The sequence below is a fragment of the Herpailurus yagouaroundi genome, unplaced genomic scaffold (assembly GCF_014898765.1).
Source record: "Herpailurus yagouaroundi ecotype Mexico unplaced genomic scaffold, PumYag 250, whole genome shotgun sequence".
Classification (NCBI taxonomy): domain Eukaryota; kingdom Metazoa; phylum Chordata; class Mammalia; order Carnivora; family Felidae; genus Herpailurus; species Herpailurus yagouaroundi.
Genome location: NW_024412467.1, coordinates 21,070,107 through 21,087,639, shown reverse-complemented (window position 1 = coordinate 21,087,639; position 17,533 = coordinate 21,070,107). Strand labels below are relative to the sequence as shown.

General features: G+C 44.3%; 1 protein-coding gene and 1 non-coding gene across 7 annotated transcripts in view; one reads left to right on the top strand and one right to left on the bottom strand.

The window, feature by feature from the left end:
- Nucleotides 1-5,340: 5,340 nt before the first annotated feature.
- Nucleotides 5,341-5,474, top strand: LOC121020654 (small nucleolar RNA SNORA70). The gene has a single exon (XR_005786254.1). It is a non-coding gene; the product is annotated as a small nucleolar RNA SNORA70 (small nucleolar RNA).
- A 3,285-nt stretch (nt 5,475-8,759) lies between these two features.
- The window catches only part of LYRM4 (LYR motif containing 4), a 184,149-nt gene continuing 175,375 nt past the window's right edge, over nt 8,760-17,533 (bottom strand). For 4 of the 6 annotated variants that reach the window (XM_040460428.1, XM_040460427.1, XM_040460430.1 and 1 more), the window contains one exon: nt 8,760-9,215. In XM_040460428.1, the coding sequence (XP_040316362.1) occupies nt 9,147-9,215 (69 nt within the window). In that variant the 3' untranslated portion in view covers nt 8,760-9,146. The remainder of the gene's footprint in view (nt 9,216-17,533) is intronic. The other 2 variants (XR_005786119.1, XR_005786120.1) reach the window with 1 other exon arrangement.

Genomic DNA, 17,533 nt, shown 5'->3' with positions numbered 1-17,533 from the left:
CTATCTTACCTCCCTCCTCGCTTGTAGCCCTACTTTACCTGGACCCTCTCAGGTAACTTATCATCTTAGACTTTGTAAAGCTATTTACCTGTCTTGAGTACAGTGCTAAATTTGCTGTCGTTAAGGATAGTAAAGGGAAGAATCCACATCTGGTTCATTTCTGCATCTCCTAATGTGTCTGATACAGTTTCTAAATGAATGATAAAGCACCTTACAGTTATTGCTTGCTTATTCTAGATCAAATACGGTAGAAGAATTTTATGTGCAGGATGCATTTACAATCCTTACAGTAACCCTACCCTGTAAGGTAGGTAGGCAGTTAGACCAGACCCATTTCATAGACAGGGAATCAAGTTTAGAGAAGCTACTTACCTGGGATCTCACTGCCAGGAAGAGGCAGAGTTAGAAGAGGGAAGAATGAGGCGCTTTCTGGTTGGTCTACAGGTTGGGGCAACCTTGTGGGCCTGCCTTTATCATTCCTAAGCCCGTAAGGAACCAGGATTTGCTCCCTTATCCAGTGTGGACTCAGTGTGCCTGCCTTGTGCAGTGCTCCCGTGAGAATGCCCCACCTCTTCCCTGTCCTGACACTGCACTCCCACTCTAGGCTTATTCAAGCCCTGGGACCCTGGAGTTCCCTCTGGTCCATGCTATTCTCTTGCTCTCATAGCCAGTCTCAGCATTCCGTCATTTTCTAGTTGTTCTACATGTGTTTAGCGGGGGTCCTCAAACAATTCTCAGGGGCAGGAACCCCTGGCTCATGTTGGCCCACAACCTGCCTCTACCCCAAAGCGCTCATTCTTGCTCGAGTACATTCAGAGCTTTGGTTTTTAACCACATGCCTGTTGGGAAAACATGCAAAGCAAAAGTTATTGATGGGTAAGCAAGAGAAGGATGGCCTCTTTCTTTTTCAGCTGTGTCCAATTTTCCTTTAGCAATCTCAAAAGCCAGAAGCCAGGGAAAAAAGGTATGTATGTATGTATGTATGTATTAAAGTAGGCTCTGAGCCAGCCGGGCATCCTCAAGAAAGTTTTCATTTCAGAGAAAAACTAGAAACCCACTTGTTTGGTCAGACACTGGACTGGAGGCCGGGTTGGATTCTGAGGGGCCAGGACTGCCTCCAGGACTTCCCCGTGCCTTTGCAGACAGCCCAACTGGCTTCACTGCCCAGTTTAACCTCAAATTCACATTCTCATGGGCCACAGGCTGGGCTAAAAACCATGGCCCACCCAAATAGCACCAAACCTCCATCCACCTTGGGGGACTGGTCCTGAAGATATCCTGCTAATTATTTCAAAAGTGAACATTCAGAGGGTCTCTAGGATGGTTTATTTCCTTCCTTTAAATTTAACTGGAATTGCAAGCTTTTACAGCTAAAAATGTTGTTAGGGGTCCTGGGATCTGACTATCCCACATTGCCCAGAAGGAGCCAAGGCCCAAGTTGAGGGGACTTAGGCAACATTGCAAAGTCAGTTAGCGGCCCAGTTGGAGGCACAGCCCTTTGTACGGGTGGCATCCTTGGCGCTCAGACTGTCTGGCCCCCGTGGCTGGTTTGTTTCCACCATCCTCATTCCTCCTATTGCTCAGTATTCCTGTCTTCCAATGCTTTTTTTTTTATGTTTATTTTTGTGAAAGAGAGAAAGTGCATACTGGGGAGAGGCAGAGAGAGAGAGAGGGGGGGACAGAGAATCCGAAGCAGGCTCTGTGCTGACAACAGAGAGCCTGATGAGGGGCTCGAACTGACGAACCATGAGATCATGACCTGAGCTGAAGTCAGATGCTTAACTGACTGAGCCATCCAGGTGCCCCTGTCTTCCAATTTTTTTTTTTAAAGAATTGTTTTATTTTTTTACAGTCTGAGTTACTGATATATCATGTCCCCCCTTTGAACAAGCTTCTATTTACAGAGTTCCACAAAGATGTGCTTTATTAAAAAAATTTTTTTTAATTGAAAAACATTTTTAAAAGGGTCATCTGGGTGGCTCAGTTGGTTCAGCATCCAACTTCAGTTCAGGTAATGATCTTGCAGTTGGTGAGTTCAAGCCCCAAGTCAGGCTCTGTGTTGACACCTCAGAGCTTGGAACCTACTTTGGATTGTGTGTGTGTGTGTGTGTGTGTGTGTGTGTGAGTGTGTGTGTGTCTGCCCCTCTCCTGCTCATGCTCTCTCTCTCTCTCTCAAAAATAAACATTAACAACTTTTTTTTTTTAATTTTAAAGTATTTTTAGATTAGAGAGACAGAATGCAAGCAAAGGAGAGGAGCAGTGAGAGAGAGAGAATCTTAAGCAGGCTCCATGCTCAGTGCAGAACCCAATGCAGGACTCAATCCCATGATTCTGGGATTATGACCTGAGCTGAAATCAAGAGTTGGATGCTCAACCCATCGAACCACCCAGGCACCCCAAGATGTGGTTTTAAAGTGAAAATACATGCTAAAATTTGGCAAATTAGTAGTCCTAAATATGTTACATGTTTGAAGCATGAGTGGGAGAGTAAACATGGCAAATCTTGACAAGACACGTGGCATTAACGTTGTATTCCTTGATCCTATATCCTATGTGTGCTGTGTATTTCACATAGATGTACCTAGGTTAAATATTCCTTTAAAAACCAAACCAATTATATTGTTATTAAACTGTCTCTGTGTTGAAGACAGATGAAGTCACATGAAGTAACTGATGGGAAGTTCTATCAGAATGTTTTAGTGATATTTAATTGACAGCCATTTCAGTGATACTCTCAGACAAAGTAAATAAAGTAACTTTGGGGATGATGAAAAAAAAAAGGGTTTAGTACCATTGAACATTCTAAGAACAGTTATCACTGGAGTAGGAAGCTGTCTTCCTGCTGGGCCTCCTGATCCCCAGAAACTTAACTTCTCTGGGAGAAGCAACCAGAATGTTTAATGATCGACATGGCCACAATGGTCAGCACAGGTGTGTTGAGCCTGAGACCAATCGGTTCAGAAAGACACCAACAAGTGCAATTCCAGCTTTATTGGTGTCAATGATTGTGTGGTCAAATGTCAAGACGGCAAGATTGCTGTCACCATTGTGGTGTCTGTGGTCCCCTGAGGTAAAGAGCACAGTCAGATTCATTTCTGCGAGTTCTCCTTCTGGGTCTTTGGACTTAAAACTTTGCCCTTGAGCAAGAGCCAGAGTATCTATCTCACTCCTCAAATGGGATCTCAACATGAGAAGCAATTTTCACGAATGGTTCTCTGAAGTACAAAGAAGGGCTGCAGAAAGATTGAAAAGCAACAATCTTATTTGTTCTCAGAGGCGAGGTGAGCCACTGTCCATCCAGGCGATGGGCAAACTGTCACAGGAAAAGCCTGCTGCAGCATACACAAATCATTGCTTTCTCTACCAAGTTCCAGCTTTTTTCTAGATCCTTTTGTGACAATTAGCAAATACTAGATTATTGATGAGGCGTCTGCTGACCTGGGATGTGCAGAGCACATGTTCCTGTGGGCTGTTTCTTTGGTTCATAACAAACATCTGCACAGCCTTCCCCACCCTCATCTGCATGACCTCCCCAGATGAGTCTGTTCCAACGATCTAGAAACTGTGGCTGCTTCTCGTGGCATGTGAATCACACACTGGGCCACTGAAGCCAACGGCACAGTTTAACGGGTTGAATTGTGAAAATGTTCTTCAGTCCACATGGTTGTCTTCAGTCGAGAATTGGTCATCTGGGTTCTGTATGTTTACCAAAGAACTTCTTGTTTGGTACTGTGGGTAGGTCCGGAAGAAGGGTGGCCAACTCAGAGAACATCATTCTTGGTGTAGGAAATGCTTTCTCCTGTGTTTTGAGTGCTTATCATTTCTTCAGCTGCTGCTATATTTATAGCGTGGCCTCAGTAACTGTGATATCCTTTAATCTAGAAAGCTACTAACAGTTTGTATGAAGTACTTAACAAACAAAAGCAGCTCATTCTGTTATGAAACGTATTTGTGTTCTTTCTGTATACTTGCTGATATTTTACTGTGCACTTTAGTTGCATACTTTTTATTTATTTAAAAAGTTTTTTTTTACATTTATTTATTTTTCATAGAGAGAGACAGAGCACAAGTGGGGAAGGGGCAGAGACAGAAGGAGACATAGAATCCAAAGCAGGCTCCAGGCTCTGAGCTGTCAGCACAGCGCCTGATGCAGGGCTCAAACTCACAGACCGTGAGATCATGCCCTGAGCCGAAGTCGGACGCTTAACCAACTGAGCCACCCAGTTGCCCCTAGTTGCCTTTTTAAGTACCATATTCTTAGAATATGTAGACCAACCTTCCTTAGCCTTTTTTTCTTTTGATCTTATATCACCCTTTGCAAAATATAGAAACATTTCTCCCTACTCCTCCTGTCTCAGTGGTAATATTTATCTATAGGCTTTCCTTGTGGAAGGAGTATATTTATTCTACAGAGAGCTATGGATAAAATCTCTTCATTAGGGTCTTTTAAATTGTTTTCTTCCAGTGGATTTTGTTTTGTTTGAAAAAAAAAAAAAACCCGAAATAGTATTTTCAACCTTTGGAAGTAAAAGATACATCTGTAGTTGCTAGCTTTTTGTTTGAACTTGAAGTTGTTTGAACCTGGCAGGAGGAGAAAGCTTTAGATAGTGCCCACTCCTGTCTTGTCTTAGCAGGTGTCCAACATCTGTTCAGTCACTCAGGCCCCAAACCTGGGAGCCCTCCTGGACTCCCCTGACACCCTGTCTCCACTTCACATTCAATTACCAAGTCCTGTTGACTCTATTTTCTTTTTTTGGTCTTGTTCTGTTTTTAATGTACACACTGATGGGGTCTAGTAGTTGGGAGACATGACACCTATACTCTGTAGGTACTTGTGGAAATGACTCTACATGGGAGGTGCACAGTTTTTACCAAGTTTGTCTGCCTACCTTCTGATTTGTTATGTGGCCCTGTTAAAGTGATAAACTATTATACTAGCTAGCTCTCTGTAGTAGTTTGTCATTGCTCCATAACTACCCAAGACGCAGTGCCTTAAACAATAATTTATGTATCACATACCTGAGGGTTGGCTGCAGCTGACTGATCTAAGCGAGACCTGGCTGGGAGGCTCAGCCGGGCATCTCTGCTCCACGTGTCTCCCACCTCCTTGGGAGAGCAGCCGAGCCGAAGCAAGTTCTTCTCAGGGTGATGTTGACTCTACTTTGCAACTGTCACCGCCCTAGGTCAAGTCACTACCATCTCTTTCCTGGATTAGTGTTCAATCTAACCCTTCCCTCACCCCCCAAAAAAGTTGGTCTCACTGCATCTCTCCCAGTCTAGCCCCTTACAACAATGTTACCTTTTAGAAATACAAACATCATCTGCCGCCAATTAAGCCGACTGCCGCCAATTAAACTGACTGTGCTCTTTCCCCACAGGGGCCCAGTATGCAACGGCCGCACGCAGTAGCCTCCTTGGTAGTGTATGAAGCCTGTTGATTGTATGGGTTGCCCTAAGGGGCCTTGGGGACAGCCCTTTCCAGTGGACATTGATGTCTGACCTCATGCTATCTCCAATCCAGGCTCCAGACAGGTATGCAGGGTACCTTTGGAAAGGCCCAGGGCACAAAGGCCAGGGCCATCGTTGGCCGAGTCATCATGTCCATGCATAGCAGGTTGCAGAACAAGAAGCACATGATTGAGGCCCTATGTAAGGCCAGGTTCAAGTTCCCTGGCTGCCAGAAGATCCACATTTCCAAGAAGTGGGGCTTTACTAAGTTTAATGTGGATGAATTTGAAGAAATGGTGGCTGAAAAGTGGCTCATCCCAGATAGGGATCATCAAACACATCCCTAATTATGGCCCCTTGGACAAATGGTGGGCTCTGCACTCATGAGAACCTTGGCACCACCCATCCCTTTCCATGCCCACCCATAAATCCCACTTCCTGTCCAAAAACACAAATACAAATATCATCCTGCTGAAAAACTTCAGTAGCTTCTTAGAGCCTCAGGCCAAGGCTCCCACAGCCTTCAGCAGAGAGGTTCCTGCCTTTTGACTCATCTTTGCCTGTCAGCCATCCTGGGCTTCCTTTGGTTCCTTGCATAGCACTTTCCTGCCTTGATTCAGGGCTTTGCATATGCTGTTCCTCCCACCTAGAGAGCTCCTCTCCACATCTTTTGTCCAGCCAACTCCTCATTTAATCTTAAATTTAGATCCCCCTGACCTCAGGGAGGGTTTTCCAGATACACCCCATCAGCTCCTAGAGTACCTCTATGTCACCCTTTGTAACATTCCTCAGACTGGTCCTTTCTCATTCAATTTGCCCCCTGGACTGCAAGCTCTGTGAGGTCAGGGGCTGTGTCTAGTTCACTGGTCTCCCCCTGGCACCTGCACCGCCGGCTCGCAGGCAGTGCTGAATGAACGAAAAGATCAGCAAAAGGGGTGGGTGGGAAAGGTCTGCCAATGAGCCGGGATGATCAAGATCTTGTTTTTCACACCTGCAGATTTGGGGGTTGGACCAGGTAGGCTCTACCGCCAGCCAACTGTGACACTTTATTTTCTCTGTAGACTCACCCCAGCCTGTTACCTTTGCTCCTGAATGCTGGATTGCACTACTGGTTGTATTTGGGGCTGGACATGGTGGGTGAGGCTATGAATGAAGGGAGTTAAAAAGGTAACTGCTGTTGGTGGCAGGGCAGAGTAGAAGGTGAAGTCAGCTACGTCAAATCCATGATCTCCTTTTAGTTTCACAGTCCAGAGAATAACAGCCATCAGAACAACATAGCCATGCACTTGGTCATACGAAGTTTCCTGGGTATTAAAGCATGAGAGCCAGACCAGCCAAGTGTTCTCTCTGAAGGTCTAGAAAATAGCCGTGTTTGGCCAATGGTTTCACCTCAGCAGAAGTTAACTCATAGTGGCATTTCCCATTTGCTAAATGCAGACACTGGAAAGTGATCTCCAGACCCCAGCCTGAATTCCTCCTTCAGAACAGCTGAGCACACTAGAGGTCTGTGAGGCTGAGTGTGATGTGGGACCCAGTCAAGCACGTGGAATGCTGAACTCTTTCAGAGATCACAACCATGGGCATGTCCCTTTAGTCAAAGCTCTAGAGTCAACCCTGGGTCCTCTGATTTGGGGACTGACTAGTGTAAGGCTCCGCCTGCCTTACCTGTACCTGAAGTACAGGTTCAAGACCCGTCTGTGGATTGTGTGTGACACAATTCTTTCAAGTCTTTCCATATATTCCTAATGCATAGTTAGTATTATTTGAGTTACAAAAATTAGCCCTATTTTTAAGGCTTGGCATGTTCAAAGGCATTCATGAGCTTTAATTAACACAAAAGGGACCTGCTGTTAAGGCCTGTAGAACAAAGTTAAGTTTGCTTGGTCCGCTGTGTCTGTGACTAAAATCTGGGGGGAAGTCTCCTATGGAGCTGATACCCTACTGGTAACTTGACACTTCTAGAGGAGAGGTTCAACTCTAGACTTAGGATTCCAAGTAGCAGTTGCTTTAATTAAGTATAAATCAGAGGTGACATCCATTAGCTACCCCCATTGTTGGGTGCAACGGTTGCTGAATGACTATATTTTCTACTGATGGAGAGTAGAAAAACTGATCCAGAGCTGCACATCCCAGGGCTGGGGGACTCTGCTTGAGGACAGTCAGCCGAAGGGGGAAAGGACATTACCCACATCACCTACATTCACCCTCTGCTCCATGCTGCAGCCCTAACACTGCTGGGCCGGTGACAGATCCCAGACCCACCAAGGTGCAGGTGTACAAGACTATCCATGGGCAAAAGCTTTCTGAAGTCACAAGATGTACTGCCCATCAGAACGAGCACACTGTTAATCTATTTTGAATCCACTGTTACCACAAAATCTGCAATCTGTGGGTGAGAAGGGCAGACATGATCTTTTCCCATGCAAGAGGATGTGGATCTAGACTGTTCCTGTTTGACTCACATGACTGTAAGAATTAAAGTGACGGGCAGTGGGTCAGTGGCAGGGTCAGTGACACCGTCATAGCGATTCTGTGATCCGTAAATATTTATATGAGTCTGTTCCAAACCGAAACACCTAAGTAATGAATTCACTTTGTGTTGTTTACAAAGGTGAAAAATCACTTGGATAGTATCTGGTCCCCCATAAAATCCCCGGAAATCAAGGAAGTTACTTAATACCTTCATGTTTTGAACTGATGTGTTTCCAGGGATAAATGCACACAAATATCTCCATTACCTGCAACATACTCAAAAGGCAGAGTTTCCCCAAACTGGCTAAGAAATGTTAAAAACACTAAGGGATCTTTAAAAATGCAGATATAAATGATCGTGCCTCACCTCTCACTAAGAATCTGAGGGGGAGGGAGATGCCGAGAAATTTTCTAGATGCTTCTGGAAGCCAGCTTTCAGGAGCAGTGCTGCGAGTGGCCCTTCCTCAGCCTCCCTGTGCACTGGAGGAATCCAGATGTGCTAGACTGAAGATTCCGATTCGGAAGATTTGGGATGGGGCTGGAGATTCTGCATTTGAAACAAGTTTGCAGGTGGGGCTGATGGTGTCTTGTTTGCACGTGTGTGGCCACCTGTGGGCCACCTTTGCTGTTGCATCAGGCCCAGGTATAAACCACAGGATGTGCCCTCCACCCCTATGAGCCTGTCCTATTCTCTGCTGCCCCCCCAAATCTTGGGTGCTGAGACTTTGACCTTCACTAAGGGAGGGCTCAGCTCAGGTTGGGACCCTCCCTCCGGGTCCCCACTGCCCTCTGCAGGACCTGCCTTGGCAGGAAGAAATGCATTTATCGTGAGGAGTGTATCTGGTGTCAGGTGACTTAGGCAGACAATTCTGTTTATTGTCAACCAAGAAACATAGTGTGGAGGTGCTCTATACAAGCGGGGATGAGATACAAAAAGGGGTGGGCAGAGGAGACACAATAATACACAGCAGTATTGGGAGCGAACTCCAGCTCTTCATTTGAACACTTGAACCAAGGAAACAGCCATCCTTTTTCACTAAAGGCTAAAGAAGAATGGAAACCAGACTCAGTTTATCAGCTCCTTACAGGGCGGGCAGAGCAAGAGGCTATTTTAAGCTGATGTAAGAAAGAGGCCACTTGTGGTCTGTTGGGAGCCTGCATCCCAAGCACAGAATGGATGCTGAAGGTGGGGTCCACAGCTGCCAGTGGTGGCTGGTCCTGGCTCCCTAGGTCCTGGGTTTCTCTTGATTTTCAATAATAAGCTTGTCGGTCGAATACAGTTGGCCAATGTGGACCTGAAGGCAAAGAAAGACTCCATTAGCTGTGAAAAGTCAGAAAGAGCATTTCTAACCTTTTAAATGCCAACGTCTGCCACCAAAGGGCTGTTGCTTGTGGGAAACTGCATTGCGGGGGCAAACTGTAGTCACTAGGTTGGCCTTCGCTAATTCCCTGCGCCCTGTGATTCCCACGTCCCTCACTGTGAGAACAAGTTAGAGATCCAGTCATTCGTTCTCACTTTACAAGTGGCACCATCAGCTGTGGTCTCTGTTTCTCAGGCTGTCCTGAGCTGGCTGAGACCATCCAACAGGTTCCCTGGCTGGTGGCCAGAGGGAGAGCCACCCAGATGTGTGCACAGCAGCTCCTCACTGAACAGGACCCCCTTCCTTTAGAACCGGTTCTTCCATAAGGAAAGGCTTTCAGCATAACACAGAAATGTGTCTTGTCTTTGTTGGGCTAGAATAGGCGTTGCGTTAAGAGCACTGCCAGCAATATGACCGCCTGTCCCAGACGGGGCTGACGACCATGGTCTGTGTTCTTTCACCTCTTGTCTCTTGTCTTTCCTGCCCTTTCTAAGTGTCCTCTAAAAGTGAGTGTTTCTGTTAATGCCCAGGTGTTCCCACTGTCCCAGGTAGATGCTGCAGCCATAACTGGGGGCCACAGCAGATAACTAGTCCTTCCTTTGGAACAAAGGGCTTTCACGAGTTTTCTCCAAAAGCATTTCCTAAGTGATACTTTCTTAGAAAACGGGAGAATTGGTGCAGAAGGGATTTTAGAGTGATTGGCCACTATCTATGGGTAATTTGGGGTCTTTGCTCTCTGAGAAAATGAAGGAAACTCTCAATGGCTATAGCAGACACCTATAGCAGCCAGGGGTCAGAAGCTAGACCCTCATGTGGTTTTTTTCATCTTGCTTTAATATTCTATTTTATTTTTTTGAGTACAGTTGACACACAATCTTGCAGTTTCAAGTGTGCAACATAGTGATTCAACTTCTCTATATCTTATGCTGTGCCCACCACAAGTGTAGCTACCATCTGTTACCATCCAACACTATTACAACAACACTGATTATATTTCCTACGCTGTGCCTCTTATGCCCATGACTTATTCACTCTGTAATGGGAAGCCTGTATCTCACACTGTCCTTCACACATTCTTCCCATCCCCTCCCCGATCAGCAACCATCTGTTTGTTCTCTGTATTTATAGGTCTAATTATGCTTTTTGTTGGTTTATTCATTTGTTTTGTTGTTGAGGCTCCACATAGGAGTGACATCAGTTAGTATTTGTCCTCCTCAGTCTGACTTATCTAACTCAGCATTATACCTTCTAGGTCCACCCATATTGTTGTGAATGGCAAGATGTCCTCCTTATTTATGGTTAAATACTCTATTGTCATTACTAAGGTACAGTGGTGGTTTCTCATCAATGACACCCCAACAGACCATCTGAATTTTCACATGCCATCGGTTATGTCTTGCGGAGAGATATCCTGATGGCCTTGGGAGCACCAGTAGCTTGCAAGCATTGTGGTGCTAGAGGGAAGTGAAGGAAGATGTCAGAGCAGCCAAATTATTTAAAGAGAAAGCCAAAATATAAGAGTGGAGATTTTGGGGGATGAGGATGACTGTGTAGATATTTTAACTGCAAATGAATTCCTTCAACTGAAAAAAGGGAAAGAGGGGGTGGTGGTGGTGGGGAATGAGTGCTCTGCACAGTTCCTAACAAAAGTCAGTGATGAGCTTTGCTCCTGAGTCTTCAGTCTCCCTTCCTCTTGTCCATATAAAGAACACATATAGCTTCTGATGCAAGAGGAAAGGGTGGGCCTGGGATTCTGTGGACCACACTCTGAATGACGCAGTCAATAAACCATCTTGAGGGGTGAGATTAGCTGGATGGGATTTCATGACGAATGGAGCACAGAGGCTGGTCTGGCCTCTCTTCTTGATGACCTGAGATAGCTGTGGGGTGAGTGGAAGCCATATTTATCCTACTCCAGATGGGAGGTAGAGAGGCATTCTCCACTTTGGCTGCTATATGGTTTTATTTTCATTTGCTAACCTCAACAGACAAATGGGCCACTATCAATGCTTTTCATTTTTATTTTTAAAGTTTATTTTTATCTATTTTGAGAGAGAGAGAACAAGCAGGGAAGGGGCTGAGAGAGAGAGGGAGATAGAATCCTAAGCAGGCTCCTTGCTCTCAGCACAGAGCCTGATGGAGGGCCTGAACTCACAAACCATGAGATCATGACCTGAGCAAGCAAGGACCTTGACCGAAGTCAAGATTTAGATGGTTAACCAAATGAGCCAGCCAGGTGCCCCTCAATGCTTTTCAGAAGAAAGGCTAAAATACCAATTACTCAAAAAGGAAAAACAAAACAAAACAAAACAAAATATTTTTGGGGAATGTCTAATAAAAATAATTTTATATAACTGCTCAAATGATTCAGTTACCTGGGAACTTGTTTTATATTTAATTGATCTTGGGAGGGTTTACAGGAACCCCTCTTAGAGAAGTGTCTACAATACCATGTTCCATGAGGGCTTGGCTGAGTTTATCAGTGTTTTTTTCAGGGCTCTAGTGGCAGGCAGAAGTTATGATATGGCATAAGGAAGAACTCTTTCACAGAGCTGTCAGAAAATGGAATTGGCTGCCTTGGGAAGTGGTCAATTCTGTACAAGAAGGAGGAGGTGAGGATGGAGAAGGATTTATATGCTGGACAGAGGTGGAACCAGATGGGTTTCTTCCACCTCTCAGCCTCTGTGACTGCCATGCTTGTCTGGGTCTCCAGGACATCTCAGAGCAGCTGGATGGCTCCTGAGGGGCCCAGTGTTCAGCCATGTGTTCTGGTAACCTGGAAGAAAAGGTGGTCTTCTTGGTGGAGACTGAAGATCCAGGAGGACACTTATCATGCCACAGAATAAACATGTCTTCTCCCACACAACTCACTTTGTGGACACTGTGCTAACAGCCACCTTCTTGATGGATAGGCTATAACATCTGTTGTGTGGCCTTTCTCCTGTGTTCCTAACTAAGCCTCCAGACACACAGTTAACATAGTATTGGTTCTCCTCGCCCCCCAATCTAAAGGATGGCACCTTTGGGGGACAGGTGCTCTCTTGAAAGAAATGCAGCTGTGGTATGGGGTGGCCTAGTTGTAATCAACTCCGCATAAAAGTCTCCAAAGAAAACTGCAGAATGAAGAGTGAGGGGCGATCCAAAGAGCTCAGGTTTTAGGCAACTTGAATCAAAGCAAACCTTCAAATATGTCCCATTTTGAAAGAAGTATGAATTAGATTTTAAAAACTCCATCCATGGGAATGCAAGCTGGTGCAGCCACTCTGGAAAGCAGTATGGAGATTCCTCAAAAAACTAAAAATAGAACTACTCTATGACCCAGCAATTGCACTACCAGGCATTTATCCACAGGATACAGGTGTGCTGTTTCAAAGGGGCACATGCACCCCCATGTTTACAGGAGCACTATCAACAATAGCCAAAGTATGGCAAGAGCCCAAATGTCCATCATTGGATGAATGGATAAAGAAGATGTGGTATACATATACAATGGAGTATTACTCAGCAATCAAAAAGAATGAAATCTTGCCATTTGCAACTACGTGGATGGAACTGGAGGGTATTATGCTAAGCGGAATTAGTCAGTCAGAGAAAGACAAAAATCATATGACTTCACTCCTATGACGCCTTTAAGAGACAAAACAGATGAACATAAGGGAAGGGAAACAAAAATAATATAAAAACAGGGAGGGGGACAAAACAGAAGACTCATAAATATGGAGAATAAACTGAAGGTTACTGGAGGGGTTGTGGGAGGGGGGGTGGGCTAAATGGGTAAGGAACGCTAAGGAGCGCTCCTGAAATCACTGTTGCACTATATGCTAACTAATTTGGAAGTAAATTAAAAAACATAAAAAAATTAAAAAAAAAACAACAACAACAAACTCCATCCGAATACAACACTTTCATGGATTTTGCGGGGGGTGGAAGAAAGAAATCAGATCTTATCGTCAATGACATTAAGAAACCATAACAATTAGTATCTTTTCATCTGTCCAGGCTCCCTTGGTCTGAGAGTCACAGTCGTCTGGTATCTGCCCACCTTCCTATGTACCACTGAGCCTCTCATGGACTGCCATGACACTTTGGGTTTTCCAAATCACTTTGGGTCTTTGCTCAGACTCCTCCACCAACAAAGGTTTGTTCCATGTCCACCATACAAAAGCCTACCCCCCACCTCCCCCCGCCCCTGCCATACACACACACACACACACACACACTTTGTGCAAATGGTTGAAGCTTTCCTGGGTCCCCTATGCAGAAGGGGCTCACTCTCTCTCCTGGGAACATTCACTACATGTATCTGTATACCTGTATCAGTTCCTCTGCATGAACATCAGTGACTGATGGGGAGGAAGGAGGGGTTCACATTGTACTTGTTCTGACTTAGCTGCCTTCACAGCATAGTTTAGGACAGTGCGAAGCACGTAGGAAGTGCTCGGTAAGTGCTCAGCAACTAAAAATACCAATGTCTAGTATCCCTGGTTATAACCAAAGCTCTGCATCCACCAGTTCTGAAACCCAGATCTGTAAGTAATTATTGCAGTGCTTTGGTGGCGAGCTACCCATGGAATTATGGAACTGATAAAGGCAAGTCAATAAAAATTGCAATAGGATCATTTTATTGTAACAAGAATGCTCTACTCACTGTTAAGCAAAATCAAATGATTTAAATTTGGCCCAGTAGAAACTTTAAAGCTATAATCCAGGGCTATAAGGGATTAACCCAGAGCAATTACCGAAGATGTAAGAGAAATATTCAGTTCACACAGGGAGGAAATATTAAAAAGTTATCTCAATGAGAGCTATAGAGGGGAGGCAATAAATGTTTGTGTAACAGTTCTGTTGTATTTATTTGGGCTACAAAATGTGTTAGCACACATGTGGGGCCAGCCCCCCATGGGATGGATGCTGTGGTGCTAATGACAGAGCATGTCGCTTCTGAGCTGCAGGTGAGAGGAACCAGTCAATGAAGTGAGGAAGTGCAGTTACCAGCTTCAATTTACAGCCCTTCCAGAAGCCCCAATGGGCTCAGCCAGCCACATATGACTATTACCATGCATAAATTGGTCATTAAAGCTGATCACACTTCTATTCTATAAACTTCAGGAGCTGGCATTAGAGTCCATTAGAAAAATACACAGATTACTCAACTGCAAGTAGATGGGATGGCTGGATGGCCTAGAAACACTTAGGAGCTCTGAGACTCATTAGGCAAATAACCTGCTGGGGAGGAAGAAGGAGGATCCAAGAAAAGAAAATTGAGTACAGTGTTTCAGGTCTTCATTGCTTACTCATCTGAAGCAATGCACTGTCTCCCGTGCAACACATCTCAATCTGATTTAGACTCAGAGGAGCTGGGCTCAATCGCCAGGGGTGGGGGCGGTGGGGAGGCTGAAATGGGGCCTCTGCTACTTCCTGCCTGTTTCACACAGTTGTTATGAGAATCAAATGGGATACAAGACTTGAAGGAAATGCACCAGTTGTCCCAGATACTTCCTAGGGCCTCAATTATATTAACTGTCTTCATGTTGTTGAGAGGATTAAATAAGAACAGTACCAGGCATGTAGTAAGGGCTCGTAAATGTCACTTATGTGCATGGCCTGTCTGCTGTCGAGAGGAATACCACAGGGTGTCAGATCCTGACCTCAAAGATGTTTTCTCAGAGCCTCCTCACCCTCTGGGTGCAAAAGTCTATGACTCTGTAGTTGTTAAACCCACCCACACTGCTGTGGAGAGGGTGTCAGTGATGTCTGACACCACCTCCTGCTTTTGAACTTGAGCTTCTTGGGCTGGACTTGAGGACTCATTGCTCTGGGGCACAGCTTCCTGACTAGTAGGACCACGATGCTTCCAGCTGGTCAGGGCAGTCTGGCGTGAGAAGGAGGTGCCCTGGGCACTGAAAAGTTTTGGGAGAGATGGTGACACCTGGCTCTGCTGGAGAAGCCAAGGGGTGGGCTGTCCCTGCTCTCTTCCCTTTCTGAGGATGGTAAAACCACCCAGGCAGGGATGGTTCCCTGTACAATGGGGGGTGGGGAACAGGGACAAATCTTACCTCTGGCATTGTAGTGACTACACTATTACTACCATTATTATCATCATTTTAAAAATTATTAGTTTTTTAAATGTTTATTTACTTTTGAGACAGAGAGAGTTCTACTGAGTGTTGAGTGGGGAAGGGTCAGAGAGAGAGGGAGACACAGAATCTGAAACAGGCTCTAGGCTGCAAGCTGTCAGCACAGAGCCTGACATGGGGCTTGAACTCATGAACCATGAGATCATGACCTGAGCTGAAGTTGGATGCCCAACCAACTGAGCCACCCAGGCGCCCCTACTACACTATTAGTATTAATGATGATAATGCTATTACTACTAAAAAATAAAAATGATAATGATGATGAGATGTAACAGTCACAATTTAATGAGCATTTACTGTGTGCCATGCACTGTTCTAAGCATTCAATTAATTAAATCAATTAGGAATTCTTCCTATCTCACAACAACTTTATGAGGAAGATGCCATTATTATCATCAATTTACAGGCTTTTTATAGGGAAACGCCATCTTTGGTATTTAATTTCCACATTTGGAAGGAGTATAATTGCTTAGATGGGCACGTCCTTCCATTTCCCATATAAAAAGCCAGAATATGATGAGAAAAGACAGCAACAACAGTCACAACAACAAAAATAACACATCTAGACATAACTTTAAAAATAAATGTGTAAGGCTTTAAGAAAGAAAACTATAAAACTTACAAATAGAAAATGAGTTTGAATAAAATAAGATATATACCATGTTCATGGAAAGACTGAATCATATAAAAATGTCAATCTTTTGCCAAATTAATTAATGTCTAACATGATAATGAAAATCCCAATGGGGTTTTTTTGAGATACCTGAGGAAATGACTTTAGTGTTTACTTGAATGAATACATGTCAAGAATAAGAAAGAACATGAGGAAGATATTAAAGCATTTCTGAGAAACAACTGAAACTGTTGGTACTAGCCCAAGGAGAGAGAAATGAACAGAATAAGAGTTAGAAGCAGGTCCTATCAAATGGAAGCAGTTACTAAATAAAATCATACTCATCGGGTTTTGGGGCTTAACTTGAAGAGGATGTGGCAACTAAATATTTCTTTTAAGTCCCTTACTGATCTTCATGTAAATGGTGTGTTCTCCTCCATAATGTATCTATGCTCATTTTATAAAAATGTTTTCCCAAGTTGTCAAATAATGCTGGCCCTTTGAGAAAATGCACTTAACTAACCTTGTGCCTTTGAGTGCCTCCTGACACACCCAGTTGAGAGACATATTTTTAAGGTACTGCAATTTCCTAAGACAGTTGGAAGGTCCCCCCAAACCTCTGAGCCACCAATATAAATGAATCTTTGGTAGGAGAATTTCAGCTTCTGGTCTGTCAGACCATACGTTCTGATGACTGTTGCCTGCTTGCCCTGTGGAAGGTGGACAGGACATGTGCACCCCTCCTCTGACCTTTGATGATGTCAGACAGCTTTCCATGCTGCCTAAAACTTGTTTAGCAAATCTCTCTAGTGAGCATGGAGAGTAGCTGCCACAGCTTTGCCACAGTCAAGGCAACTGTGATCACAACCATTTTTCAAATAGACCATTTTTACCATACTAGTTACTTAATAACTTCTTAACGAAGCAAAGTGAAATAGGGATACATGAAATTATAATTTTTTCAGTTTTTTCTGTTTAGCAGTAAGAGGCATTATGAAATCCAAACTTACGAATATAGGTCACATGGTCTTCCTCTAAAAACAGCTCTTTATGCATATGCTTTTTCTTTCTAGAATTCAGCAGCCTAAGATGTTTTTCAAAATGGTTACGTGTAGTATCCTAATATTATTGCTTTTGAATTTGCTATCATTTTTGTGAAATGGAAGAATGCCTGAAGAATTCAAACTAGACCTCTGTAAATTCGTCCACAACTGAATGTACAACAGAGAAAGATTAGTCCAAAAAATCCACAGATGGATCTTCTTGTGTTCCCTCTCTCTCCACCCATGCTCCATCTCCATTCAACTCAGTGAGCCTTGAATTTTAGATACTGGTTATTCCTAATGTGGAGGGTGGTGATGAGGAACTGACCTTTTATCTTCTCTAATATTCCCGGCAGAGTGGTGAACAAATTCATATCTCTTCTCTAAATTCCATGTCACAGTTAATGCGTTTCATCTTCACTTCTGGGGACAAGAGACACCCCAGATGCAGGAGTGTGT